At 45.0% G+C, this 27,082-nt stretch overlaps 1 protein-coding gene across 1 annotated transcript; it reads left to right on the plus strand.

Moving 5' to 3' along the window:
- The first annotated feature begins 413 nt into the window (after window positions 1–413).
- Window positions 414–27,082, plus strand: ATP6V0A4 (ATPase H+ transporting V0 subunit a4). The gene is made up of 21 exons (XM_074901992.1): window positions 414–576; window positions 2,467–2,676; window positions 3,156–3,234; window positions 3,841–3,935; window positions 4,994–5,119; window positions 5,532–5,626; window positions 6,680–6,806; window positions 7,405–7,487; window positions 11,715–11,808; window positions 13,215–13,427; window positions 13,839–13,989; window positions 14,763–14,902; window positions 15,209–15,366; window positions 15,855–15,948; window positions 17,547–17,665; window positions 18,609–18,825; window positions 20,461–20,568; window positions 22,403–22,537; window positions 23,451–23,568; window positions 25,396–25,567; window positions 26,654–27,082. The coding sequence occupies exons 2-21, from the start codon at window positions 2,560–2,562 to the stop codon at window positions 26,745–26,747; spliced, it is 2,535 nt and encodes an 844-aa protein (XP_074758093.1). The 5' UTR covers window positions 414–576; window positions 2,467–2,559; the 3' UTR covers window positions 26,748–27,082.

The raw sequence follows: 27,082 nt of genomic DNA on the forward strand, positions 1-27,082 counted from the left end.
ATTGTTTCTCTGTCCTTTCCCAGGCTGCCTTCAGCAAGGAAAAACCAGTAAGAAAGAGTGCAGAAGTTTTCCACCTCCCTAGCGACTGATCCTCCATCCAAATGAGTTTTTATGTGTTTATAGCCCCCCGCATACAGCAGGTTTCAAAGGTTCTCGCTCATTTTCGGGTGGCCGAGGCGGTGTGAGCTGGCATGCCCCATCTGTTATTAGTCTCAACAAGCCGCGTGCTGCCACAAGACGGCTCGCACTTGCCACAGACCTGACACGGGGGTTGTGACCGAGCCAGAACGTGCTGGGTTCAAACCACCCAGGGGTTGTTTCGGGACAGAAAGGGTTTCCCTCCTTTGGTCCAGGCCAGTTCTGACTTTAAAAGAGAAGGTTTGCTGTGCCCGGTGTGAGACAGGACAGTTGGCCGGGGCGCTTCGCTCGCCGCCCTCCCCGCCCAACGCGGTGTCCGCAGCCATACCAAAGCACAACCCAGCTGTCGTCGCCTGACGGACGCCCGGCCAGCCGAGGGGAGAGCTCACCCCTTCCCTGCGGAGAGGGCCTGCCGGACACCGGTGCGGTGGCTGAGAGGTAAACCCGAGTAACGCCTTCTCCAAAGCAAATCACAGCACCGGGATTTACCCTGCCCAAAACCCCTGTGCGTTTTAATGCATCTTAATGCAGTGAAATACTGCCAGAAAATATCGACCTGGGAAAGTGTGGGTGGTTTCTCAATTAACTGTTCTTTTGCCAAAGAAAAAAATTGGCGAGTGGGGTGGGGGTGGCGATAGAGGCATGGCTGGCAGCAGGTGCCTTTGGACAAGCCTCCTATATCTGTAGGAATGGATGAGGGGCGAGTGCTCTGCCTTCTTCGGAGCAGAGCTGGGAAGGGTTTACTGGCTGGAAAGAGTTTTCTCTTTTTATTTTTCATTTTTCCCTCATTCCAAATCAAAATGAAAGTGAGCCTTTGGGGTTTTGTACTGATGGATTACAAAGGAATAGTAGAACCCTGGGCTTGGATGGTTTGAAGCAGTTTAATTAAGGTATTTCGAATTTTTGAGTTTTGTTCTTTTAATTCTAAGGTTTTAATATTTTTTATGGAAGTTAACTGCAGGTTTAGAAATACAAACTGCTTTAAATTATAGTCTCTTCACACTTTTCAGTCTAAAGAAGTTAAGATGGGACATTTTAATGATCTTTTAAAGTTTTGAAAATCTTTTAAACTTTTTGAAAATCAGAGCTAGAGAATTATTTTACTTTCTTGCACAAGTAGCAGGGGTCTATTGCAGCTTTTGTGTCTTTTTCCTGTGAAAAATATAGTTTGCAAAAAAAAGCCCAACCAACTTTAAAGATTATATCCTTACTCAACCTATTGGAGCTGGCACATGATATGGGTTTTTTAACAAGCTACTAGATATCAGATATTATATTTTCATCATCTTAAATCATTTAGTGAATGGGTACAGAAAGACAAGGAAAACTCATAAGACAATTGAGCAAATAGACACTTGTGGCTAGGGTGCTACTTTTAAGCCTTTAAGATCTTGCAAAGTGCTTCACATTTAAGATAAATCATATGTTATAAAGAAAATTATTAGAATCCACATTAAAAAAAGTTGCAAGATAAGATTCATGGAGAGAGAGGGTTAAGGACTATTGACTTCCCATCCCTGTCAACAAGTAGAAGTGAGGTCCTAAAGGGATTTTGGTTTTTCTGTTTCTAAAATGTAGATGTTACAAAACTTAATGCATGCAAGAAGTGTATCTACTGGCATGTTTTTCTCTTGGAGAGAATAATTACTGTGTTTGTGCATGCCAATCAGTTAATTCTGTGCAGTAACAACCAAAGGTGATTTGCATGTTCAGGTTACTCAAAGTAAATAATAAGCAGTATATAGACAAAAGGAACTCCTGTGAAATGCATATTTCGTATATCTCATTTTGAAAACAGTCCTTTATGGGGAGAAAATGCTTTTTTAATCTTCAAATTTATTTTAATTTAAACAAAATAGTCCCATCTACTCCCCATGCCCATATAACATGCTCCAGATATGTTTGCAATGTTGTGTTTGCACTACCGATGTAAGTGATAAAAAACAGTCAGGACTCTTTCAGCCAACTAATTGCAAGGAGAAATTAATTACTTTTCTTCTCTGTGTTGTGGAAGACAAAGAGAAATAGAGTCCTTCATGAACTCAGCATCCAAAGCCCAAATAAAGGGCTTGAGTGCAGTGTTCTGAAGTGTCTTTGGTCAGAGGACAGGGCAGGGTATTTGCTCATCATCTATCCTAGGGGACCAGTGGCTCCCCTCTTTCCCTGTGTCACACACACACTTCAGCATCTATCATTGCTCAGGTGGGATGAAGCCTCATGTGAATTCGAGGAGGCTTTGAGGATGTGAAGAAATCCTTTAAAGGATGTGATGTGCAGCAGTGGGTTAGCTTCCAGCACGTTGACTCAGTGATCCCAATGTTTCTGCAGTGCTTGGCACTTCTCGCACCTCCTTGGGTGAGGAAGACTCTGCCGCTGCCACCAAGGGCCCACGGACACCCAGGTTGGAGGAGGGCAGGCAAAATGGCCTCGGTCTTCCGGAGTGAGGAGATGAGCCTGATGCAGCTTTTCCTGCAGGTGGAGGCTGCCTACTGCTGCGTGGCTGAACTCGGGGAGCTGGGTCTGGTCCAGTTCAGAGATGTGAGTAGTGCCTGTCCGGCACATTGAGATGCGGGAGATACACCCCAGGTACACTTATCTTTCCCTCAAAGTGGGGAAGATGCACGTGCAGGGGGGTCAAAGACCATGGTGAGAACAGAACTTCCCCAAAGCAGATCTGAAAGCCAATCACTGTGTCGAGACCTACCCCATCCCTGAGTCCCCATCCAGTACTCTGCACACCCTCTGCACAAACTTAGGACAATTCCTTCTACCACCAGAGAACAGGGGGTCTCTCCATGAGAGTCCGTCTATGACTCCTGCTGCCGCATCAAGGCTGGGTGGAAATGGGCCCAGTATAAGGCCATGATGTCCTTGGCTGTAAGGAAAGCCACAGCAGTCTGTAAGATGCAGGGATGTTAGCCGTCCACCCCAAAGGTGTTCCTTCTCTGCTGATGTTAAAAATTAGTGCAACAGTGTGCAGCCTCCAGCCCCAGGCTTGTTTTCCCTCATGTTTTTAGCTGAATGTGAATGTCAACAGCTTCCAGAGAAAGTTTGTGAATGAAGTGAGAAGGTGCGAATCCTTGGAGAGGATCCTGCGTAAGTAAACGCTTGTCAAATGCAATCGGCTTTCTGCCAACTGGTGGCATGGGATTTATTTCTTTGTTAAGTGCTCTCACACTGTGGAGCAGAATTAGCAGCAAAATGGTGATGTTTTCATCTGAGCCCCTGGAAATGTTTTGCATGTGTCAGCTAATTAACACTTCACCCCATATGGGCAATAAATTGTTGCCCCTGTTTTGAAAATGGTTAATTGAACTGAAAGGGCGTTAATGAGCTTATGTAAAATCACAAGATAAATCTGGGGCTGGGCAGAAGGCTAATCCAGATAACCTGACTCTTATACCAGTGCACCAACCATTGGCACATGCTTCCTGTGGCCAAGGCCTTCAGCCTGTGGACAAATCCTTAAAACCTGAGCAGCAGAGTTCGTGGCACCTGGTGTCCCATGGACGTGTGTCCTGTGAGCTCTGCACTCACCCTCCTACAACACCGTGCCCACCGTAGCCACTGTGGCAGCACTTGCCGTTGCTGGAGCGGAGGAGTGAAACCTGAGCTTGCAGGGGTTTTTTAGCAGTAGCTGGTCACCGGGGTGATGCAGCAGGGATGACTCTGTATCAAAACTTCTGTGTCCTTTCCTTTCAGGTTTTCTGGAAAATGAGATGGAAGACAATGTTGAGACAGTCAAACTGGAAAAGTACCCAGAGACCCCCCTGCCTCGGGAAATGATTGATATGGAGGTACAGAATTTGGAGCAGGCCAAGGAGAGAGAGAAGGGGATGTGCACCGGGCTGTCTGTGTAATGTGCTTGATACAGCCCTCCCCTGCAAGGAAAGACCCAGAAGCTGAGGCGGGCACAGCTCTCGCTGCCTGTGGAGGTGCCCCCCGCGTTGCTCTCTCATCAGTTACGTTACAGCTGGTCTTACTGCAGGTTCCTAAAGGAGCCCAGTCCTTTTACTTAGCATCCCCTGTGAAACATCCCTCTGGTTCCACATATAAATGGAAAGGGATCACTATCACAGAATGCCCCCATCATCCTGTACGAGAGAATAAGAAGGGTTTTGGTGATTATCCAGGAGAGCTGACATTAGAACTTGCTCCACTGCATAAAGACTCCAGGACCGTCTGTTCTGTTGGGAATTTGGTTGTGATATAGTAATATTGTGACCCGACACAAATATTTGTGCCTTGCTTTTGGATGTGCAAGGGATGCTTTATTCTAGCCCAGCTAGAAGCTAAGTCTACCAATGGGGTAGTTTTTAAATGCTGCACAAATAGGTGACTAGGAAGAAAAATCTTGCTTTCTGAGGGCTGCAGCTTCATGGGCAAGGTTATTGCCTGGTGTGTTCCTGGCCCCACATCCTCACCTAATTTTTGGCCTATGGCTGATGAATCTAAGCTAATGGCCATGTTGTAGGCTGCTTTTATAGTCATTAGACTGACAGCCAGTCCACCTGGGATCTGAGATATCCTGTGGGGAACCACAGTGGTGCCAAGGCAGACTGAGACACCTACACCACACACCCACTTACCTGCCTGCACTTCAGTCAGGTGAGTCAGAACTCTAATGCCAGAAGAGGACAAAGCACCCAGTAGGGATTGTGGTAATGGGAAAATGAGGCATTGACACTGATGAACATTTTGTACAAACTCAGTGTTTACTGAAGTGCTCACTGAATATTTCTGTATTCCCCCTTTAAAAAAAACAACCATCTGTTGTTTAAGATTTGGTATCAGCTTGGCAAAGGGCCATTGGTCTGCTTCAGAGTTTTTTTGGATGTGCTTGGACCCTAAACAGACGGTGCTGGAGAAGCTTGAAGCTGAGCTGCTTGAAGCCAACCAGAACCAGCAAACGTTGAAGCAGAACTTCCTCGAGCTGACAGAGCTTAAACATCTGCTGAAGAAAACCCAGGACTTCTTCGAGGTGAGAGGCCTCTTTGCTCTTCCAACAGATATGTAGAAGGTTCCTAAAAATACTGACATTGTCATTTGGTTTGTGTTGCTGTTACTGACTCTTAAAACTCAGAGATCTTTACCAAAAACCAGTAAGATGTTTGCAAAAGCACCTCAGTCACTTTGGAGCCTGCATCGTTCCATGAATCAGTGGGGCTCAAGAACTTGGTTCCCAAATCTCTTTGAAAATGTCATTTATGCTTTTCAGTTGCTAAGATACAGTTTATCTTGTTTTTTTGTTTGGTTTTGTTTTTTTTTTTTTTTTCCTTTAGTCTAAATCTCTGTGGAAAGCTACCTTTGGAGGAAAAATGTCAGGAGAAAAATGTGAAAACAGTTTTCAAACTGGCAATGCTGAATAGTTTTTTAAAACTAATGTTTTCCAGGCAGAAACCAATCTGCCAGATGATTTCTTCAGTGAAGACACATCTGGACTGCTGGAGCTGAGAAGCACTCCTGCTGCTGCAGCTGCCAAGCTGGGGTGTGTATTGGTGATGGTACCCAGCCCGGCCAGGCTTCCCACCTGCCCTGCATTGCTGTGACACTGGGACACTTCCTTTAGCTACTTAGCAGACGTTGCTCGCCAGCCTCTTCGGTGTAGCTTTTTAATGAAGATGAAAGAATGACTGACCTCTGAAGTTATCATCAAAGCTATGGTCAGGTTATGGGTCAGTGGGACAAATGGACTTTTACTTTGAGGCCACTAATTCCAGTGACCCCTTAGTAGGTATTGACTGAAAATTGTTATCTTACGGCATCTCACCTATGGCTTCTGGACTCAGGCATCTGGCTATCAGCCTGGTCCTCAGGGATGGATGTCTAACCACAGCAAAAAGCCATGGGATTGTTTGCATTGGTCTTTTTCTGCAATAGAAAGTGGCACTGAGGGTGAGGGGTAGGGGAGCAGAAATGCCACAGTGCATATTGCTGATGGTGATTTGGTGGACAGCATAGACTCAAACAGCTTTCCCTTGTGTCTACATCAGCTAGGAGTGGAGAAAGCTGCTGATGGTGTTCTTCCAGGCTAGTGTTTTTAGCTGCTTATGCTGGTATTTCTGAAGTCTTGTTCAACTCTTTTCTGAGCAAAATGTATGCCTGCAGAGGGCTTGCCTTGGTGGGTGTGTATAAGCATGCTATGCTGCACTTCAGAGGTGCAGTCTGGTGCTTTCTGGGACAAGGAAAACAGGAGGGAATAAAGATAAACCACCACAAAACTGCTATCTCTTACCTCTGTCATTCAGGCACAATCTGTTTGCATGACTTTAAGCATGTCTTCATTCCTCCATTTCTAGCCAGAATTGTCTCTTCTCCTTGTTCTGTTGATCTGGGAAGGACTTACACTGTTTTAAAGAACAACAGGATGAAATCAGTAGATTGAGATAAGACAGGCTTGAGCAAGGAAGTCTTTCCTCAAAGTGCCTACAGCAGCAGCAGAGCCCTTGGCTATCACAGACTAGAAATCAAGAGATTGTAAAATCATGTGTAAGAGACTTAGAATGGGATTGTATTCTATTTATCTTTTCACTCTGCTCAGCTTCACAGCAGGGGTGATAAAGAGGGAAAGGATGATAGCCTTTGAGCGTTTACTGTGGCGAGCCTGCAGGGGAAACATCTACCTGAGGTACACCGAAATGGACACCCCACTGGAGGACCCTGTGACAGTATGTACCCACCTGGTTTTCTTCATGCTGCTCCCTGTGCATCCCAGTGACCTGCAGAAACCAAACTGGTGCCCTGACCGTGCTGCAGCACTGGCTGCCTTGCAGAGCTGGGTGTCTGAAGGCAGCCTAGAGATGAAAGGCAGGAAAGTTTGAGGACGGAAGAAGTTTTTTTGACATTGCTTTCCCTTTTGCCATTATCGAGGTGGCTTCTTTTTCCTGCCTGGTTAAGATGCTTGTGAGCCCTAACAGGGTGGCTGTGCTACAGGGACCAGCGGGGGGAGGTGGGCTGCAGCTGTCCTCGCCTGGAGCTGGTCACAGAGGGTCGATTCCCTTTGGTGTCTCTGGGGTGAGCCCTGTGCCCCGGCAAACCTCCAGGCCTCTACCTCTCCACTCCCCATTGCTCCTTTCCCCATAACCCAGAGCTCCTGCTCATGCCTGATCCCTGAAGCAGCACCTAAGGAAAACACTGCTGCTGGAAAACTGGGGCTGGAGGAAGAGAGCAACCGAGCAGAGAGGCTGCCCAAAATAACCCAATCACCTTTTCCACATCAGACTCTTTGCTCTGGGTGCATTAAATTCTACTTCAATTGTGTTGCAGAGAGAAGAGGTGAAGAAGAACGTGTTCATTATCTTCTATCAAGGAGAACAGCTTAAACAAAAAATCAAGAAGATTTGTGACGGGTAAGGCAGGCCTGTGAACAAGCCACAGTGACTCCCACAGAGGTGTTTACCTGTCAGCCCAGGCTGGCTGAATTTGGAGCTGGAGATTAGATCTCCAGCTTTCCGGCTGTCAGCTCTGCCACCGAGCGCCCTTCTGCTCCTCAGCTGTGCTGCTCCTAATCATGAAAATTATCCGTCACCTTGGCACTTGGAAATTGAGGTCCTAAATTTTCCAAAGCGACTTCAAGATCTTGGGAGCTTCAGTTGCTAGTTTTTTAACTTGGAATATCTTAAAGGAGACCGGTTTTTAAGAAATATTCAGCACTCTTCTGAAAATCAAGAGCCCTAGCTTGGGTACTGGGAACATGGTAATGCCTGACCTGTTCTCAGTCCTTCCTGCATTTCATCGTAAAAAGATGATGCTGTAGTTTATTCAACCCTTTCCCAAGGCCTTTTGAGCAGTATCTGTGTAATCAGAGACAGAGCCCAGGAGAGAAACGAAAGCTTCATACAACCTGACTTGTTTCCACCCTATTGAGCATCTTGAAAAGATAATTCAGGTTGAATATTTTGTTACTCTTTCATAACGCTGATGACCGATGGGCTTTGTTGCAGTGTAAATCAGATTTGATGAGGGGATCTGTCTGCAGTCACCGAATCCATTTCAGGTATAGTCCTTCGGCCAAGTGGGGCCGGCCAAGCGTCTGCAGGTTGCGGAATGTCTCAGGGAGGGGGTGAGCAATTGCTCCTGCCCGACACGCACTCAGGGCAGGTCTTTCCTTACATCCTGCTTTTAGTCAGAATAAAAGCAGGAAGATCAGTTCACCTGGCTGGGAGAACTGGCTTCAGTCCCATGAAGCGACAAACCCCTGGGGACTATTAGGAATTCCTGGATTAGAAATGGGGCCTTCTGTAGGCAGTGGAGGGCAATGCTCATCCTGAGAGCAACTCAGCGCTCCTGAGCTGGGCATCCCGCTCTATAAAGCAGTCATGGGAGCATGGGCAGCTGGGAGAAGACTCCCAGTTCTCAGTCACTGATTTCTGATCCTGAACCTCAGACATGGAGGGAGTTTTGCCATCATCACTGTGCAGGATCAGTCTGCTGCTGCCAGTGGTCTTTCAGTGAGTCTCAGTCTTTTTCTGGACTATAATTTCCTGCCTCTGTTCCATTTCTTTGCCTGCTTTTCAGATGCTCCCTTCTGTGCTCATGGGCAGTTGCTGGTGGTGAATGCTTCCCATTGCATTTGCCCCTGTGCTGATGGCCTTGCAGGTTGCCAGGCCACGTGTTTATTGCTGGCTGGGGTTGCCCTCAGAGTGCTGAAGTGCTTCACTTCAGAGGATTCTTTGTTTTCCTGTATCATTTTACATTTCCTGCAGTCAAAAGCCCAATACTTTTTTTTTCTGGGGTGGGAGTAAATGATCAGGCAATACAATGCCTGTCAGCATTTGCCTTATCGGTTGAACCCAGAATCACCCAAACCGGAGGCACAGCCTTCCACAGTGGGGTGCAGCTGGGAGCGTGGGGCCAGGCAGTGCTGGAAGTGTGAGCAGATCGCTGCAGGGTGGGCCATGACGTGCAAAGTAGTTATGAGCTGGTGACACGGATGTAGTGATAGGTTCATAGAAAGGAACTTAGATTGTTTTTTCTCAGCCTCTTATAACCAAAGAAAAACATTCCTAAGACAAATTCACAAATAGTGCACTGTTTTTTGTTTATTGCCAGGTAATCAGGCTACACTTGGAATCATCCTTTATGTTTTTGCTTCCTCCCTTTCAAATTTTTTGCTTGTTAATATGCTGTATCAGTTTCTTAAATGTATCATTCCCATGACTCTTCTTTTGTGTTCTGTGGGCCAGCAGCCATCCCTGGTACACAGGCCAAGACATTTTGGTCTGGCCCATCTTTAAGGCAGAGTTAACTATACCTAAAGCAGATGGCGGTGTCATTCCAGTCCCAGTAGGACATTCCTGCTTAGCACTAAGTCATCATTCATGACAAGTAAATATCCTGCAAAAATCATGGGACTGGTGTAAGCCAGTCTCCTGCAAGGCAGGCTAAGATTTGTTTGCAGAGCAATGTGCCTCAGGTTACGCTTGTAGTCCCTGCTTGACTCTAATTGGTAACATTAGTCTGCCAATTTCATGAGCATTAAGTCCATGCACAAATTTATTAGTGAAAGGTGTAGAGGGAGCAGGGAGGAGGAAAATGTAAGAATTTTTTTTTTCCTCCTTTTCTTGCGGTTGCCTCAGTGCTAATGTGAATACTAAACGGGGTTTATCAATGTAAGGATTCCCTGCTGAATTCTCCTGGAGCTTTCAGAGATGTCTGTGCCATTAGGGCAAAGCTGATACTCAGTATGCAAAATGGCTGTTAAAGGATCAAAGCAACACTGCTGCAATAACGTTACTGGAAATGGGGGAACTGTACAGCATGGAGGAATAAGCTTTCAAGTTTGATTAAAAATCCTTATTAAAGATGAACTAAGAGCTGTGAAGAATAAGAAGATGGAAATAATTAGGAAAGGTGAATAACCTCTGGAAACGAATACCAGGTGTTGAGTGAGGAGAGATTCGATTCTGGGAAGGGAAGTTTAGCTGAAGAGTGCATGCTGTCACTACACACAGCTCTGGGCTGATCTCTTGGAGACTGCAGTGTGTTTTGTTCCATTTGCAACTGTCCTCACTTGTGTGTATGCTGGAACTGATTCTGGAGAGCAGGTGGTGATATATTCTGTGCTCAAACAAAGCCAGAACATGATGCTTATCTGTACACAGAGCATGCACAGTTTTGTCTCTTAAAAAGGGATAAACCCCTATGACCCTGTTACATCTTCTTTTAATTCATCTCACGTGCAGAAAGGCAGCCCTTCAGCAACCCTAACTCAGTGCAGCTCCACTGCAGGATGCTGGGAGTGTGTTGCCTTAGGTGGGCAGATCTCCGCTCTGTAAAGAGGAGTGGTCTCTTCCTGCGGACCTGTTGGGGCAGTATTGACGGATGACATTCATAACACCCTTGATGTGGCAGGGCTGGCACAAGCACTAGATACCGCTGAACAAACCGAGTAGGAAAAAATGGATCTCTTTTATTTTAGTTACTGCAGCATCTCAGCTCAGTTAAAGCTTGTAGGCGCAGAGCCTTGCAGCAGCACACCTTGTGATCCACAAGGTCTCAGTGGGATCTCCTTATGCCTGCTCTTTGTGCATGGAGTGTACTCTGGGATGTGTTTTGCAGGCAGGACAGGTAGCTGTACACTTTTCAGAGAGACATGCAACTTATTTCTAATTGGTTGTACAGGGTTTGTATCGTGGCTTTAAGACACCGCAGTGTGCTGTACTAGAGTAAGCACCTGTACACTAGTATGACTTGCAGCTGTACTAGAGAAGGTCGTGTTGCATACTTTGGATGAAGCAGTACACAACACTTGTATGGAGATAAGACCTTCACTCACACAGTAGAAGCCCACATTAGTCTTTATTGTACCACACTAAACAAACCAGCTGAATTTCCCAAATATACCCTTTGGGGTAAGTTTATAAAAGCATTTATATTGGCCTGGTCGCATCTAAGCTGACATAACAGATACCACTCTCAGGTGTTTAAAAAACTTCACCTATCCTTCCCTTGCTCCCAAGCTGTCTAGCCAGATGGACCAGGAGCCAGCTATATGGTCAGCTTCCTTTTGTTTTACCCTGGAAAGACAGGTGTTAGGGGTTTTTTACAGGGTGATTTACTTGCACAGCCTGCACGCAGGACGGGTGTTTGCTCGCTGTGCAGCAGTCGTCTCCCAGAGACTGAGAGAGGGTTGTGCAGAGACAGGGATGCGGGGTTTTTCCAGCCTCAGTGCAAGAGGGACATCTGTTGGCTACTGCTATCGGGGCTGCCTTTGCCAGGGGATGGGGGGGTGGTGCTTTGTGGCTCTCTGTGGTTCAAGCAGCTTTTGGGCATGAGGGAGGTGCCTACATATTAGTGCTGACCACTGTATAATATGTACCTTGTAGCACCTGAGACAGGGAGAGGTTTTTTTCAGCCAGAACAGGCGAAGTGATCCTTTTTCTCATGAAGAAATAAATGTACTTTTTTTGGAGCTTTCTGGGAGACCAGGCACAACTTTGTAGTCTGTAAGAAGAGTATACTACCGGGTGAGGAATAAAGTCTGGTTTCTGCACTTCTGAACTGAGAAATAGTCCAGAGGAAGGAAAAGTCAGTCAAATAAAGGGTGTTTCTCACTTCTCTCTTACTGAGGCTAGATTTCGTGCCACGGTCTATCCCTGTCCAGAGTCTGCCACTGAGCGTCGAGAAATGCTTGATGGAGTCAACACAAGGATTGAGGATTTAAACACAGTAAGTGACAATGGCTTTACTGGGGTCTGAACCCTGCAAGTGGGGCCTGCCCAGACACTTATCCTGTCTGAAACCCTCTGGCCACGGCCAGATCCCAGGCTTGTTTTGGGAGCTGGCTGTGCAGAGCTGGCAGGGGGCTGGGGATGAAGCCACCAGCCGAGGAGCAGTCCCCCTGCTGGTTGCAGAGGCCAGTACTTGTGCTTTGCTCTGCCCATTTTCAGCCCCCAGGAGCTACTGGAGGACAGCAACCATGTGAAAGGCTCAAAAACTACTTGCTGCTGTTGGCTATGCAGAAGTCAGAGGTTTAGACTTCATGATATGGGGATACAGGGTGGGATCCAAGGTCATCATCGGGTTTCAGGTATTGTAACCAAACTGCACGTTGTCCAATATGGCTTCATCTTGCTCTTACAGTGTGGCTTCCATCAGCAGCTCACAAAGTTTTTCAGTCTCAACTCTAGTACAACTATACTAGGCTGAGGGAGGACTCTAAAGATTTCTTTCATATTTAAATTAGGTCATCTTTACCAAGGAGATCTTGGGGCACTTGTCACACTAGCAATTGAAACCCAAGACTGCTGTTACAGCAGTACAAGTCTCCAATCTCTTTACTCAAACGTTTAACACAGAGCTGAAAATTACAAATTCAGCTGCTATGGGTACTCAGTCGCTTGTATATCCAGGTACTCTATCAGGAGTTCGCACCTTTTGGAAAGACTCCTACCTATGACCTTTGTATTACCACACATGACAGTCAGTGGGTCCTGAAGCAGGAGGGAACTGACACTCTGTTTGCCTGCGGTGGCCCACCTGACAGTTGACATCCTGCTGTCATTTCCTCTGTGGATGCCGGTGTCTGTCAAGCCTGCACTCGTGTCTGCTCCCAAGCTGACTTTCACTCCTGAGCATCATGGACAGCCAAGCTTCTTCAGTGCTTGTTGACCATCTGAAGATTTATCTCCATTGCTCATTTATGCAGCAGCACTGTGGTGGTGACATGGTGCATGGACATGCCACCAGGACCGTGAGCTGTAGCTCTAGCAGTGCAGGCATGCTCGTGGATGTGATGTGCCCCGAGTTTGTGTAAGATGGCAGGGTGGGAGCACATGGTGAGATGTAAGCAGCTAGGTAAGGAGCCAGTTGCTTGACCCAGTAACTCCCAAAGGTCTCCTCTACACTTACTCAGGGCCATGTGGGGAAAGTCCTTAGTGAAAAGCACTGTGCACCTGGTGTCAAGGGCTCCTGTGTCCAGACCTGCACACACTGCCCGCTGGGATACCTCACACATTCATATGAATCGCTCCCTTTCCGCAACTCTCTTCCACCTGCCTTCCCCAAATAACTGCTGAGTAGATCACACCACCTATGCCTTCCTATGTTGAGCACTGCCTGTGCTGTGCTTACAGGTGATAACCCAAACCGAGTCCCACCGCCAGCGACTGCTGCATGAAGCAGCAGCCAACTTGTGGTCCTGGGGGATCAAGGTGAAGAAAATCAAGGCCATCTACTACATCCTGAATTGCTGTAACATTGACGTCACCCAGCAGTGTGTTATTGCAGAGATCTGGTTCCCAGTGGCTGATGCTGGCAGGATAAAAAGAGCTCTCCATCAGGGAATGGTAAGAGACCAACATTTTGGGTTCCTGAAACTCTTGCCCAAATTGCATTGTTTTTAAGTTGAGCATATGTTCAGACTTTTGCCTGCTACTGTAACACTGGGTTCCCTTTTCTGTGTTAATTAAAGTTGATTGCATGATTTTTTGGCCTTGGGGAGTTTAAGGTCAGTATTAATTCTTTGCATGTTTGAGATCCACCCACAAGTCAGCAGTCCTGGCAGCTTTCCCTGAACAAATCAATAGCACAGAAAATGGAAAAACCTGGATATTAGAAAAAGGGTTGAGATATAACAATCTTGAGCCCAACTTTCATGTTGTTGCCTGTGCATGTCTGGACACAGATCATGGTGCCATGGGACCAGTTTTTCTCTGCTAGCCACCCTGACTGTATCTGTCCTTGTCACGGGCTTGCAGGAGCGCAGTGGCTCTACTATCACCCCTATCCTTACTGCCGTACACACCAGGATGGCACCACCCACCTTCAACAGGACCAACAAGTTCACAGCTGGATTTCAGAACATCGTGGATGCATATGGTGTGGGCAACTACAGGGAGATGAACCCAGGTGAGAAATGCTCAGCTGCCTGCACCTGGCTTGCTAGAGCCACAATAAAGCCTTTGAGCTCCATCACTACCCCAAAACATGCATTCATTGCTAGTTGAGAAATCTGAACCATATTTTCTGCTGGTAAAAATTGATTCTCTTTGGGGCATAGGCATGGATTTTCTCAGGCAAAGAATTTGGCCATTGGTCTTCAGTGATTGATTATGGCAGGAATAATGAACTACACAGATGGGGAACAAATAGTGAGGTAGCAGATCTGAGGAAAAGACCTAAGCTCACAAAGCAAATATAAGTTGTCTCATTGTGCTGAGACAAAACAAGGCCAAAAGGACATGAAAAAAGTGTGAAACAATGGTAGGGAATCTCAAAGAGACCACAGAAAATGAATAAAAACCTAGAAATGGGGGCCCATGAGAAAGGATTGCATGAACTCAGATTGTCAAAAGTGAGAAAACTGAGAAACATGATAGTAAACTTCAAGCACATTATTCTGTTGCAAAACAGAATGCAGTTGTCTATGCATGGTGTTTATTATGGTGAGACAAGAAATGAAGGCTAAAATTGCAAGGAAGATGCAGATCATACAACTGGACAATCTTTCTGATGATAAAGATGGTTTTACATGAGATCTGACTGCCTGGTGAGTAGGGGAGAGATTGTGGAGGCCTTTAAGGGCAGCAGCTGTGAGGAATGAGCCGGTGGGGTGGATTGCTTCTCTGCTGAGGCCTTTCTGTTTAGGATGAGCTGATCTTCTTGTCCTTCCCTTCCTGCAGCTCCATACACTATCATTACCTTCCCCTTCTTGTTTGCGGTGATGTTTGGGGATTGTGGCCATGGCGCTGTCATGCTGGGCTTTGCGCTCTGGATGGTCGTTAATGAGAAGAGCCTTCTGGCCCAGAAAAGCACTAATGAGGTGAGTACCAGGGAGGAGGTGCACCCTATCAGCATAGCAAAAGGCTCATCATCCCCATTAGATAAAGAGGGCATCCAGCCTCCCAAAGGCTGAGTGAAGATCCTTCAAAGATGTTTGTGAGGCAAAGATTTGGCAAGTAATTCTGTTTACTTCTACAGAGACCTGGAGAGGCCCAAGGGACCCAGAATTTCATATAAATATTTATATATACATAGATTAGTACAATCATGTCTCCTGTTGGCTGTGGCCTACTGTTTGATGGGATTTCAGATACTTTAGTCACTGGCACTGCTTCTTTCCCTGCAGATCTGGAACACCTTTTTCAGCGGGCGCTACCTGATCCTGCTCATGGGCATATTCTCCATGTACACTGGCTTCATCTACAATGACTGCTTCTCCAAATCGTTCAACATCTTTGGCTCTTCCTGGCATATCATCCCCATGTTTAAAAATAGCACTTGGAAGTAAGTGGTGAAATGTGGGAAACAAGTGAAAACACACCAAATAGAGCACATAGGCTTTGAAAGAAAAGCCCATTGACTGCCTGTTTGGGAAAGTGAAGAACTCCCTGCTGTGGATGCAGTCATGAATGAATCAGAGGTTTTGTCTGACACACAGACAAGCTCACTATTGAAATGGAAATGTAGAGTCCCCGGGAACATGCCTGTTTGTTCAGGCGCTGATGTGCATAAAAATCTGCAGGTGTCCAGGACTGATGCATAGAGAATTATCAGTCTGATAGAGACTGTCATTGTGTAGGACCCCTTTACACACACACACCCTCACACACATATGCACACAAGTGAGCACACAAGCCCAGGATAACAGTTCACAGAAAGGCTGGAGTTGGTGACAGGTGTCACATGGTAGTCCTCAGCACATCTCACATAAATCTACTATAGTTTATGTAGTGAGATTAAGCTGCAAAGGCCATTTCACTTTTCTTTTATAGTAAGGATGTGCTTCTGGACAACACAGTGCTGCAGTTGGATCCGGCAGTCCCAGGAGTCTACTCTGGAAATCCATATCCATTTGGAATAGATCCGGTAATTAAATTAAATTGCTCTAAGATAATTTGTATTTCAATGCTGTTTCTACGTATCAGGTACATAAGTAGCTCCCTACTCTTCTCCTGAAGCCATGCTCTTCCCTTCTTGCTCTTAGCCTGTTCTTTATGTAGTCATTGTGATGCTTTTCTTTAGTAATCAAGGATATATATTCCTGACAGTTTTGCACAGGCAGCAGCAAAATGGTAAGGAAGGAACTCTGATTTCACTGAAGAGTGGTCCTGTGCTGCAGTCTCTGCTCTGTCCTCAGGCTGCTCGACTCACTTTCCTTACTTGAGTACTTAACCCATTCTAGCGCGATGTCACAAGTTTGAGGGCAAAGTCCTAATTTCTATGCAGTGTATTTATTGCATGAAGTGTGAAGTAAATGAATGGATGCACTCTCATTTCAGTTGATCACACAGAGAAACACTGGCTTTCCCTGGTTTGCAGAGACATTGACCTTGTAGCACGTTTTTCACAAACCCAGCTCTGAAGCTCTGCCCGGGATGTAGGCAGTCTAGTTCAGGAAGTCACGACAGAAGAAGCTGAATTTTCTGTGCATTGCCCTGACACATCCCTAACTTAGGTTAACCTAGCCTAGCCCCTCTTCCATCCTGGCTGCTGCCTGCTTGAGGGGCCGGGACCCCTGTCTGGGAGGGAGGAACAAGTGCTGTCAGGGAAGGGGTGGACTGGAAAGCACCAGCCCCTCTGTGGCCCTCTCTGTGGAAATTATCGGTGTTGTCAGCCCAGAAGGGTGGATGGCTCTTCACATTTTGCATTTGGCTGATGTATATCTTGGATAAGGAAGAGTCACCCTGAGCTGAGGAAGATAGGCAGTCTCTTCCATAGACATAGAAGAGGCAAAGCATGTCAGACAAAGGCACAAAAGCTAATGTTTTGCCTTGCAAATAATCCTGTCTTCCCTTCTTTCTGTGCAGGTACTATACTTAATATCTGAAAGAGGTATCTACTTACCAACTTTGGGGTTTATGAAGTTTTAGAAGAAAAGAGAAGGAATCCCAGAGCTCTGTAGCGTAGAAAAGGCAGGACTGAGAAGAGGCATATGGTTACCATCCTAACACAACTGAAAAGTTACTGCGGAGAGGCAGGAGATAAACTGATGTCCATGGCCAAAGAGCTAGAATGAGTTGTTTTTTCTTCAAACAAAAAGTTTGAACATGCTCTGCCCTCATTACTTCTCTGGCAAAGTTAGAACAAATTTCCATAGCAGCGGAAGAGATTTTCTCCTGTCTTTCCACCTCTGCCTAGGGGCAAAGAATGACACTGGAAAGATCTAGGTTCCACTACCAGCCTTTGCATCAGTTTCTGGGTGACTGAAGCAAAGTCACTGCATCATTTTAAATCCCTGTTATTTCCCCTGTTAAGTGAGGATAATATTTTATACCTTTTAGATGAGAAGCTTGGCAGAGTGAAAAGTATTATAAGGAACATCTAGATTTCTGTTGCTTGTTATCTTCTTACTAGAACTGATAGGAGTAAATTGTTGGTGTCAAAGCAACAACTTCCACAAATCTGTTATTGATCAAACACCTGAAAATCTTAGTCTCTGTCTCTCTCTGCTCCTTTCCCCAAAGATCTGGAATGTTGCATCGAACAAACTGACTTTCCTGAACTCCTACAAAATGAAGATGTCGGTTGTCATAGGGATTGTGCACATGATTTTTGGGGTGGTACTCAGTCTCTTCAACCACATGTAAGTTTGTTTCAGTAAGCCGGTTCCTGAAGCACACAAGTCCTCACTGCTAAACTAGTGTTCTTCATTCAGAGAAAGCCTCACATCTCAGATTGATGGCTTGAATTTTTTCCTTTCCCCAGGGTGAGTAGAAATGTCCTGTGCACTGACTAATTCTCACCACTGTAGGTACAGAGTGATGAGTCCAAAGGCTGGAATGATGGCCATCACATTGCAGATATTCTCTTGGATAAACTCTTTTTCACTTTCTTTCTTATATTCTTGATTCTGCAGAAATAATGAAGTACATTAAATTAAAGATATATAGCACCTCCCACTATTGATAACTTTTGTCTTTTATTTAAATCCAAAACACGCTGAAATCTTGCACGATGTCTGTGCGTGCATTTCACCTGAGTTAGTGAGTCTTTGGTCAGGATATGTGGGTGTGCGTGTCTATAGCTCTGCCTCTGTATTTTGGAACAAAAAATAAGAAATAGTGTCAGAGTGAAGAGCCTGGCACTACTCTCTTGAAAGACTCTCCAAAGTGTGTAGTGACCTTCAAGGATGGAAAGTCTTTGCAGAGAACAGAGAGGAGGACTGCCCCTGTAGAACTGATTCTACACCTGGTTCTGACCTTCCTCAGTGCTTAACTTTGTAAATTAGCCATTTTTTGAAAATCAGCTTTTATTTCACTGTAGTAATCTTTTGAGGTGCTGAGATTCTGGTGGGTCAAGCACAAAAACCTGAAGAGAATCAGTATGATGACAAGGCTTTGTGTTTAAATAATGGTTTTCATTGATAAAGACTCCAATTACAGACTTCTTTCTTGGCTCCTGGTAGTTGTATGTTTCTTACATCATTTTCCAAAGACTGAGTAGTGTACAGTACTGCCATACTTGGGTGCAATTTTGTATTAATACCTAGTGTATTAATTGTAGTTATCTTTCCTGATTTTTTCCAGCTACTTCAAGAAATACATAAACATTATCCTTCAGTTCATTCCAGAGATGATTTTTATTGTCTCTCTTTTTGGCTACCTGGTCTTCATGATTATTTTCAAATGGTGTCATTTTGATGTCCACTCATCCCAGAGTGCACCAAGCATCCTCATCCACTTCATCAATATGTTTCTGTTCAATTACGGTGATACTTCAAATGCTCCATTATATCTGCATCAGGTACAGATCAAGCAGCTTGAATCCACTGTAGCTGGTTTTGGATTCACAGTGGGTATTGTGGAGAGTGGGCATAAAAATGGGGAACCAGCTCAGAAGCTCAGTCACAAGAGCCAATCACATAAGAGAAGTTTGTTCTGCTATTCATGGTGGCCTTGTAGACAGGTAGGACAGAGAAGCTATCGGTCAGTGATGCAGAAGAAACCTCATTCTTAGTGTCATCCTTACAAGAATGATGATGCAATTTCAGATACGTTTGAGGAAAAAAGAAAGAAGGGTGATTAGAGATGCAAAGCTGGGTATCGCAGATGTGCTGTCCTGAAGTCTGGGCACAATGCTAGAGACAAAGCAAGCCTCTCCTTTCCTTGATAATTTCTTATTTCTTCTTTTGAAAACATGAAAACTTTATATTTTCAACTAAAAAATAGAAGTAGCTAGTGGATTTTCTGGCAGCTTTTTGTCAGAAATATCTCCTTTGGGGAGTTCACTTAAAATACCAAAAGCAAAAAAACCTCCGATACAAGAAAACTTTTAAAGTCATACCTATTTATTTGCTCAGAACATGGATTAGCTTTTTTCTTGCTAGATTTTACATCAGCAGCATCAGTGAAGAATCTGTAAGCAAATGCTGCCTCCAGTCCCATGTATGCATCTAAATCTGTACAGTTGCACACTCCGGCACTTCAGTGGGAACTCAGTGCTGCTGGTGAGTCATAGTAGAGAGCCCTGATCAGTTCCAAGTAACGTCATGGAGGCTGCAAGGGAGTTTGGGAACAGACAGTTTTCCCAGCCCTCGAAAAAACTTTAGATAACATTTTGCTTTGTAACAACCCAAAACTTTCCAAGATGGTATTTTTTTTCTAATATTCCTATCCCCCTACCCCATCAGTAACTGTCTGTGTCATCCACCTAGGTAGTCTGAATGCAAAGATTGTATGAGACCAACCACAAGGTGATCAGAGATCTAAGCCAGCTTTAAAGAAATGCAAAAATATGTAGTTTGGGGGTTTCTTTGTTCGTTTTTCTTGGGTTTTTTTTGTGGGGGTTTTGGTTTGGGTTTTTTGTGTTTTGTTTTCTTTTAAGTACAAGTGGTTATGTTAGGACAGCAATATGAGTGATATACTGCAACAAGAACACCCTGTACCATGTTATCAAACCTAAGGTATGGGGATTCCACCCCCTTCCAGAACTGCATATGTAGAGCAAACCCTGGATTCCCTGCTTTCTAGGGAAGACTTTAATGACTTGGCTCTTACTGCAACATTTTTACATTGATCGAAGTAAAGCAGACTGACTGGCTACCCAGCAGTTAGGACATTCACTTGGGACACTGGAGAGACAGGTTCAAGTCAGTAACATTGGGGTTTGGCAAATTAACCCTTTCCAACATGAAAGCGTTTCATCTCTGAGTCTCCGACTATCTCTAGCTGGCAGTGCTTTCTGGACCCTTAAGCAGTACACATTTATTTTCATGTCCTTACAAGCAGAGGAGACTCAACCAATACAGGGAGCATATGAGTATATCTGTTGTATTAAAAAAAACCCCACCATTTTATAGAATCAGGTTTCTAACCGTAAATTTAGTTGGCTAAAGGGAGTCAAGTAACTTTTTGCTATTCTTATTGTTTTGTCTTTTAGAAAGAAGTGCAGAGTTTCTTGGTCATATTTGCTCTGATTGCTGTTCCCTGGATGCTCCTGATTAAACCTTTCATCCTCCGAGCCAACCACCAGAAAGCACAGCGCGTGGTAAGGGATGTGGATCAGGCAAGGGGGACTCAGCACAGCAAAGGCAAAACTGAAGAGACAGACCCCAAAACCTGTGTGCAGTGATCTAATTCTGCTTTTCTCTGATCTCAGAGTTTCTCCAGTGATTTCAACTTCTGCTTTACAGCACATGTGCCAAGAGCATGTGTATATTTGTCTGAGCCATCAAAATGGGAAGCAGGAGCTTTGCTTTCAAAGCCATACAGTATTTGTTGGGAGAGGAGTTAAGCTGACACCAAGCTCTTTCAAGTGTCATACCCCAAACCAGAGAGGGTTTAGAAAGACTGAAGTGCTGGTAAAGCCAAGACAGGGCAAAGACCTCAGTTGCCAGTCCACAGCCACCACTGACCACTGGTTGGCTGCTCTGTAGGAATAGGGCATCTGCAATACTCCTGGCCTTGGAGAAGAGAGGCTTGATTTAAAAGCTGTTGCCTGCTTTCTAGCAGTGCTTTCTTGCTTAAGTGATTGCCTTCACATTAACAGAGCCATCCTTCCCATGGGCTCTCTGGTTTGCCCAGCTCTTCAGCACGTAACTGCAGCAGATGCAGTTTCCCAGTTGTTCATTAATTCTCACTTTTATTACACTAACAGGACTTTACTTGTCTGTCAGGATTTACTTCTCTTTATAGTCAGAGTCAGAGCCTGGAGTACCTTTTATAGGGCACAGATGTTTCTATTAGAAGAAAGAGATGCTGGTTGTGCTGTGTGACCTTTTCCAACCCAGTCACTTCTGACCTATAACTGAAAGCCAGGTCCCTGGGAGACCTTTGTGGCCCTGCCTCTGCACTATAATTTCTCATTTTGTCATTCTTCTGGGATTTAGATGAAAGCTTGACATAGCTGACTCCATCTCCTGCTTTTATGCTAGTAACATCTGACAGCTTTTCCCCACCTCCTATTTTGCCCCCGTATTTCTGTTCCTAATTTTCATATGTTAGCTGTCTGATCACATCTTACATTTACCCAGATTTATATGTTTGCAACAAAGTCTGTTCTCTATGCTGACATTCAGGTAAAGCAAAGATAAAGTGGGTGTGACAATGATTACTGCTGCAATAGGAAACAATATGTTATCATGAGACCTTGCCCATGAAACCTGCTGGAAGCTATAAAGAGTGACAGGACAAAACCTGACAGAAGCTGTGAGGTCCGTATTTGGTTATACTGTATAATAGGAGTGTTATAGGCCTATAATGTAGGGCTATTCTTATGCTGTGCTGTCATTTCTGAAGAGAGGCTCAGATCAGGTTGTTCAGGCCTCTAGAAAAGCCTTGTAAAGAATGATTATGGAGAGAAGATGCGTTGTCATGAAGTTTTTGTCAATTTAAAATTAATCAAGAGATCTGAATTGTATTTGTATCCCAGGAACTGTGTGACCTTCATCAAGTCACCTGATCCTTTCAGGCTCCATTTGCCTTTCATTTGATGCTAATTCTTTTCATTTACACCCGTCTAATTGAGATCGTCAGCTTTAATGTGCCTCAGTTTTCTCATTTGCCAAAAGTGATGGATCTTCTCATGGTGGGCATAAAGGGTACATTGTGAGACTATAAACTAGCTCCAAATTAGTTGGAATCACTGGAAAATGCCCTAGGATGGAAAATATTTAAGTTTTATTAGCCATTCAGCAGGAGTACTCAATTTCTGTGGTACATGATGATTCACTATTGTTGAAATTGTCCTTATGTTCATGATACAGTCCTTTATATGTTACCCATCATGAGGTTATTGATGGAGTTCTGTGCCATGGTCTGTTTCATTTTGGTATCAACCTGTAGTATGACACAAAGGACATATTACAATTTGTTTCTGAAAGATTCAGTCTCAAGCCATCTCAGGAGACCCTGAAGGTGAAAATGATGTAGATGTCCCAGAGACCAATCACTCAAAGAAAGCTTCCCAGGGAGACCACAGTGGTGGCCATGGAGGACATGAGGATGATGATGAAGAGGTAAGAAAGTGTGGGCCAAAAATTATTCAGGCAGACACAATAGTAAAAGACACAAAGTGAAGCAGAAGGCTTTTTACATGGTTGCCAGCCCTTCTTTTTAACAAGATAACAAGACACACTGTTGCAACAGTTTGTTTCCAAGCAGAGTAAGGTTTGAATTTTCATAGTATGAATTCCTCTTTGGTATTTCCTGGTGAGGGAACACAGTCTTACAAACCTTGAGCCTTTATTTCCCCAGAGTGTGTTGTTTCACTTTCACATTGCACTCAGAGAAGATCAAGACTTCCCCAAGATTCAGTGAGTTTTCCTTTCTTTAAATTGCAAAGGAACATTGAAAACTTGGCAGCCTACAGTGTTGGCTAGGGAGAAAAGTCTTCCTTTGGCAGATATTGTCAAGGGCTTCTGCAGTATGCAGCAACACAGTTAAAAAAGTGACAAGTGTTTGTAGCAGTTGGGAGTACCCAACACCCAATTGAGTGTGAATATGGCTGACTGTTTCCAGTCACAGGGAATCTTCACATCTTTGAAGATATGTTTATTCAGTGATATCTCCCAAAACACGTATGCCAATAGGCTTTATGTAAGAATTTTTCTCTCTACAAGAAATCACAAAGACTGGTAGCAATTGGTTTGCCAGCTTATGCCAGATGTGAAATTGTAAAACTGGAATATGAACTGATTCCTGAACATTTGCTTTTCACTGGAATTTTGTTTCTCCAGGGAGATTGTATGGGAAGATGATAGAGAACAGTTTTCAAAGCAGTCTTTTTATCTGGGATCTATCTGTGTGTTGCTCAGAACGTATCAAGGAAAAGGGAGGAGTATGAAGAGCCTTTGGTGGAGTGTTGCTCTGTTAACCAGGAAGCCCTGAATTAAGAACTAATAAAATGCGTTTGGGTTTATGTTGTTTCAGTTCAATTTTGGAGACACGTTTGTCCATCAAGCTATCCATACCATTGAATATTGCCTTGGCTGCATCTCCAACACAGCATCCTACTTGCGGCTCTGGGCACTGAGCTTAGCCCATGCACGTGAGTGACTGGCTACCTGTTAGTTACTTCACCAGCAACACCATGCTGATCGCTGCTTCTCCAGCATTTGATTAGTGCTCCAAAGTTCTCCATTAAATCAAACTTCTTCTTGTGGATGTTTGTGTCTTGGAATGTTTTGCTTCAGGTCAGATCAATCCAAGCGTTCTGTGGTGGCCGTCTCAGTTTTATGTGGTGATCCCTGGCAGCTCTATATGAGGCAGCTCCTGACTGCCTTTTCTCGCTGGGGCCCCTTTCCCACACTGCCCTGTAAGCCCCCCTCCAGAACAGTCCTCATGGTGGGAGGTGCCGTCCAAATGGGTAGTCCAGTCCATGGAGGTAAAGGCAGTATGGGAACCATGGCTTCATTTCCCCAGAGACACTTGCTATAGCCTTAGGTCATGCCGGTGAATGTCAAAATGACTTGCAACAGTTATTTTGATTTGGTTCAGCAAACAAGAAAGAAAAGTTTTCGTTCAAGAACTCCTGGAATTTGTCTTTTTCACTGGGATTTTTCCCAGCAACATTTAGTGGAACTTCACATTCCATAAGAAATGTACAGCATTTCAATGTCTTTTGTCTTGATTTAAGATAAAAACAAATGCTCAAATACTAGAAATTGCCTCAGGGTGAAACTTCAGATTTTCAGTGACTCTAATTTTTATGAAATGTTTTTTATTAATATTGCTGTATTGCCTCTGGCTAGGAGTTGTGCCTGCCCTAAAGAATTTGGCACACAAAGAAGGAAAACAAAACATGGGGTGTTCCATGGATTGACAGGAGTGAGCTGTACATCTTGGCACAGAAACGAGCTTAGTAGGAGCTGAGTGGAAGCTAATATACATTAGATTTACATGGAGGACAGTTATCTAATAAAATAAAATAAACCAACTGAAAAGTTTAGCTAAAGGCAGTCCTATGTGTTATGTCAGAATTCTGCCTGGAAAACCACCATATTCATTTGCAGCCTTACAAACTGGCATTTGCAGGAGTATTTTTCCTGAAGGCAAATTGCTTTCGGGAAAATTTGCAAATTCCAAAGAGGAAAATTGCTCAGCCCTGAATCTATCCTGTGTGACTGGGGTATTCAAGAATATGTTATTGAGCTGACAGGACATGTCAGGTATACCAGTGTTGTGAATATTGATATAAACCTGTGCAAGAAAAAAAAAAACCAAACAAACAACTTTAAGAGCATGCAGGCAACCAAAACGCTAATACAGCCTGCCTTGGGTGGAACCAACTGGTTGTCCTTTTTTATCCCAACACAGCTTCTCCATGACACCCTAAGAGAAATACTTTGGAGAAAAAATGGGAATTACATGTCTCCTGTGGGTCTTAGCTAGCATCAATCAGTACAGCTTGTAACCTAATCTACACATGTATTGACTATGTCAATCGATCATGTTCACTGGGATTTAGCAGCAGGCAGTCCTAGAAGGCTCCACATACTGTCACCCTGCCATATTAAAGAGGTGCAAATTAAACTGACAGCTGTATCATGCCAGGGTAACAGCAGTCTTGGTAGTGTGGTTGCATGGATTTACGATGCAAAGCCAAGCCAAAAGAGCACCATCGGCTTCTAACACAGTGAGAGGAGCAATGGAAAATAATCTGCATCCACTTTCCTCCCCCAGCCATGAAGAGACAGGGTGGCCATATATGATTACTGTCATGTATATTTTACTGTCATGCACATGATTACTGCCATGTACATTGTATCCTAGGCCAACCCATCTAACTGGGAAAAATGGGTGAGCTGCCAGACTGTGCACTGTGCCTGTCCACAGCTGTTGCTCAGCACTGTTTTCCCTTTATTTCCTTTTGCAGAACTGTCAGAGGTCCTTTGGACCATGGTGATGCACAACGGGTTCAACAGCAGCAGCTGGGCAGGCCTCATTGTCATCTTCATCATCTTTGCGGCATTTGCAGTGCTGACAGTAGCCATCCTGCTTGTCATGGAGGGGCTCTCAGCCTTTCTTCATGCCTTGCGTCTGCACTGGTAGGTGCTGTGGTCTTTTGGAGCTTTTCCTGGCACAATCTTTGGGAGGGATCAGGCTGTGGAAACAGGTGGCAGCATCAGCCGGTGTTAGATGTACTGTGCTTGTCCCTATGCATCAGGACATCAGTCCCCCTTGGCAAATGAAGCGAGGGAGACTCCTCCAAAGGGAGATGAGAGCTCCCTGCTCCATCTCTGGGCTGCTCCCTGGAGCAACCTGCCCGTTCTCCTGAGCCTGTGGTGGCTGTGGGCATGTGTGGTAAACGGCATTTCTGCCCTGGTAAACACGCAGAGCCACCAAGGCCACCTTGGCCGCCATTATAAGGTCTGAAGGCACCACAACCACACCACTGGTTGTGTATCTCACCCAGGGTTACCATCAAACAAGACAGCTGGGGCTACCTACGGCAGCAAGAGTTCAGCCAGGGCTGCAAACCTGGGTCAGCACTTGTGCCATTAGCCTGTGCTGAGCTCCAGGCTGTTTTGGCTTTGTGGCAAAGCTGTTTCAAGTTAGCTTGTGTCTGCCTTAACTAGACATCAGTCCAGGCAAGGACAGCACTGCGGACACACCATCAGGCTAGTATATAAATCAAAACCAAGGTAAAAAATCACCCCTCACCAGCACCACAACTCGGCATCCTGCCTGAGCACTGAAGCTGTGGCCTTTTTCACCATGTAGCATCCCACCACAAACCACAAATGCTGCCAAGGCAAACTGTGGTGCAGTTGCTTGTCATTGTGCAGGGACAGGGAGATGTCTGTCTCCCACCAGAGTGTGCAGCCAGCAGGCAGTTATCCCAGCTCTCAGAGCTGCTAGAAGCAGTTTAGCACACAGGCAAGGTCCTGTTGACTGATCTCATGAGGAGCATTTCCAGACTGGCTGGTGGAAAGTCAAAGCTGATACATGCCGGTTCGCTCCCTGGACAGCCTGTGACTCACTGCTGGCTCCAGAAGGAGCCTATGTTCTGAGCTCAGAGGCCACCATCTCTCATGCCCTCCCTTTTCTAGTGGGTGGCATGTTTCAGCTTCTCAGCTGGTAGTAGGTCCTGCCTCAGGGCATCACTGACACCCCTCTCTGCTCCTCCCTAGGGTGGAGTTCCAGAACAAGTTCTACGTGGGAGCTGGGTACAAATTTTCTCCCTTCTCCTTCAAGCGCATCATTGATGGCACCGCAGAAGAATGAAGCCAGTGCATTGGTGCTTTACTCCTCCAACAAGGCTCTATTTTCTTGTGATCACTCACAGAGTAGGGTATATGGGATAAAACAGAATGGGATGTGGCCCTTGAAAGAAGAGCAGCTGGAGATTAAAATATCCTAGCTGCCTTCACATATACTGCTGTATCAACTGAGGACTGAATGATGTTGACTAGGCTGGCTGGACCCTTGGCTGAGTCTCTCCACTGACGTCTTTGCCAAGTACCTGGTCCTCAGCATTTGATCGGGTCAGCTGTCTGCTGCTTGGTTGAAAAGAGGAGATGCAGCTTTTGAATAAAATTGGTTATTAATAATCAACTCAC

The sequence above is a fragment of the Athene noctua genome, chromosome 3 (assembly GCF_965140245.1).
Source record: "Athene noctua chromosome 3, bAthNoc1.hap1.1, whole genome shotgun sequence".
In the NCBI taxonomy this organism is placed as follows: domain Eukaryota; kingdom Metazoa; phylum Chordata; class Aves; order Strigiformes; family Strigidae; genus Athene; species Athene noctua.

Coding starts and splice junctions, on each gene's coding strand:
- ATP6V0A4 (XM_074901992.1), top strand. CDS start 2,560: ATGGCCTCGGTCTTCCGGAGTGAGGAGATGAGCCTGATGCAGCTTTTC. Junction 23,569..25,395: donor ACTGAGCTTAGCCCATGCAC/GTGAGTGACTGG, acceptor TTCCTTTTGCAG/AACTGTCAGAGGTCCTTTGG. Junction 25,568..26,653: donor CATGCCTTGCGTCTGCACTG/GTAGGTGCTGTG, acceptor GCTCCTCCCTAG/GGTGGAGTTCCAGAACAAGT.